General features: G+C 44.0%; 1 protein-coding gene across 1 annotated transcript in view; it reads right to left on the reverse strand.

Moving 5' to 3' along the window:
* Positions 1–2500, reverse strand: part of LOC143282074 (protein unc-13 homolog B-like) — a 269862-nt gene that overhangs the window by 266658 nt on the left and 704 nt on the right. Inside the window, 1 exon segment of the mRNA XM_076587535.1 lies at positions 2420–2500. This exon segment is cut by the window's right edge and continues 704 nt beyond it. Within this exon segment, the coding sequence (XP_076443650.1) occupies positions 2420–2459 (40 nt within the window). The 5' untranslated portion in view covers positions 2460–2500.

Genomic DNA, 2500 nt, shown 5'->3' on the forward strand with positions numbered 1-2500 from the left:
CACACACACCTGTCTGTTCAAAAATGTTTGTCTACATACTTCTGAACCCGCCAAAACTCCATAGAATTCTACATAATAATTTTTTTTTTCTAAAGAAACCCCCTCCCACCCACCCCCGACTACTATTAAAATTGAAATCTTTCGTCTCTTCCATGCATATTTCTTTTCGACAGAACATTGTCCGTTGATAGGGAAAAATAATGACAGTACCACGGAAAATTTCCATGTTCTAATGTTGATTTGCAAATGGTTATTTGCATTATCAATCAGTTACTAAGGAAAATTGACTTGCTGATTTGTGTTAGCTTGTATGCTGGAGTTATAGCTTTTTTTTTTTTTTTTTTTTTTTTGCTGCCCCATCATCTGCACCGTTTCAGTGGCATTACTCCCACGCCGCTCATTTAGATTTCCCCATACACGGCCACACCCGGGTTCGTCCGTCGCAGTTCCGCCGTCGACAGTCCACATGGAACCATCGATGTTAGGTCGCCAGGAGGCCACACACCAGAGGAGACCCTGCAATGCTGCTGAGTCACTTCGGTGGTGTTCAGTGGTGCCTGTTCTGTTTTTTTAACGTACTTAGGACACCACCTACTAAGCCCCCTACTAACGACAATAATGGCTTAGTCGTGGAGCCAGACTGAGTGAGCGTCCCTCCCAGAGTGGAGACCGCCACCACGTCCCTCAAACAACAGCCCCCCATGAATCTGCCGACACTGACGACATTGACAGGACTCACCCCAAGCACGGAAGTGGAGGGGTATCGAAACTGAGGTTACCATGAGAGCAGGGCTTTTCATTTGTTTTTGACATCACTTTTTATTCATGTGTACAAGATGCACGTGTATATAGTTCCAATGTCTCTTGGGCGCACGTGCAATAAACTTCTTGCCTTGCTTTGCCTTGTCTTGTTCGTTCCATGACAGACATCATTCAACGCTTACCAGTAGTTCATCACACACCATGCAACATTACCAACTTGTTCATCACACACCATGCAACATTAACCACTTGTTCATCACACACCATACAACATTACCAACTTGTTCACCACACACCATACAACGTTAACCACTTGTTCACCACACACCATACAACGTTAACCACTTGTCCATCACACACCATACAACATAAACCACTTATCCATAACACACCATACAACATAAACCACTATCCATCACACACCATACAGCATTAACCACTTATCCATCACACACCATACAGCATTAACCACTTATCCATCACACACCATACAGCATTAACCACGTGTCCATCACACACCATACAACATAAACCACTTATCCATAACACACCATACAACATTAACCACTTATCCATCACACACCATACAGCATTAACCACTTATCCATCACACACCATACAGCATTAACCACGTGTCCATCACACACCATACAACATTAACCTCTTGTTCATCACGCACCATACAACATTAACCACTTGTTCATCACACACCATTACCACTTGTCCATCACACACCATACATTAACCACTTGTTCATCACACACCATACCACATTAACCACTTGTTCACCACACACCATACAACATTAACCACGTGTTCATCACATACCATACAGCATTAACCACTTGTTCATCACACACCATACAACATTAACCACTTGTTCATCACACACCATACAACATTAATCACGTGTCCATCACATACCATACAACATTAACCACTTGTTCACCACACACCATAGAACATTAACCACTTGCTCATCACGCACCATACAACATTAACCACTTGTTCATCACACACCACACAACATTAACCACTTGTTCATCACACATCATACAACATTAACCACTTGTTCATCACACACCATACAACATTAACCACTTGTCCATCACACACCATACAACATTAACCACTTGTCCATCACACACCATACAACATTAACCACTTGTCCATCACACACCATACAACATTAACCACTTCTTCACCACACATCATATAACAACCACTTGTTGATCACACGCCATACAACATTAACCGCTTGTTCATCACACACCATACAACATTAACCACTTCTTCACCACACATCATATAACAACCACTTGTTGATCACACGCCATACAACATTAACCTCTTGTCCATCACACACCATACAACATTAACCACTTCTTCACCACACATCATATAACAACCACTTGTTGATCACACGCCATACAACATTAACCGCTTGTTCATCACACACCGGTTAGTTCTTCTTCTTCTCGTTCGTCAGATGTCCGTTCAGTTACAGACACCATTCAGCGCTAAATATCAGTTCAGCACACACAGACCTGTTCGTTCAATGACAGACCATCATTCAACGCCCCCCCCCCCCCCACTCCCTCCACCCAGCCCCCGTCTCCCTTCGTCGACTCCACCCCCACCCCGCACTCCCCCTTACCTGTCAGAACAATGATCCTCGGGTCATCCAGCTGCTGCATGACGCGCCCTCCGCACTTCCGGTGACGTCACTGCTGGCATC

The sequence above is a fragment of the Babylonia areolata genome, chromosome 5 (genome assembly GCF_041734735.1).
Source record: "Babylonia areolata isolate BAREFJ2019XMU chromosome 5, ASM4173473v1, whole genome shotgun sequence".
Lineage (NCBI taxonomy): Eukaryota > Metazoa > Mollusca > Gastropoda > Neogastropoda > Buccinidae > Babylonia > Babylonia areolata.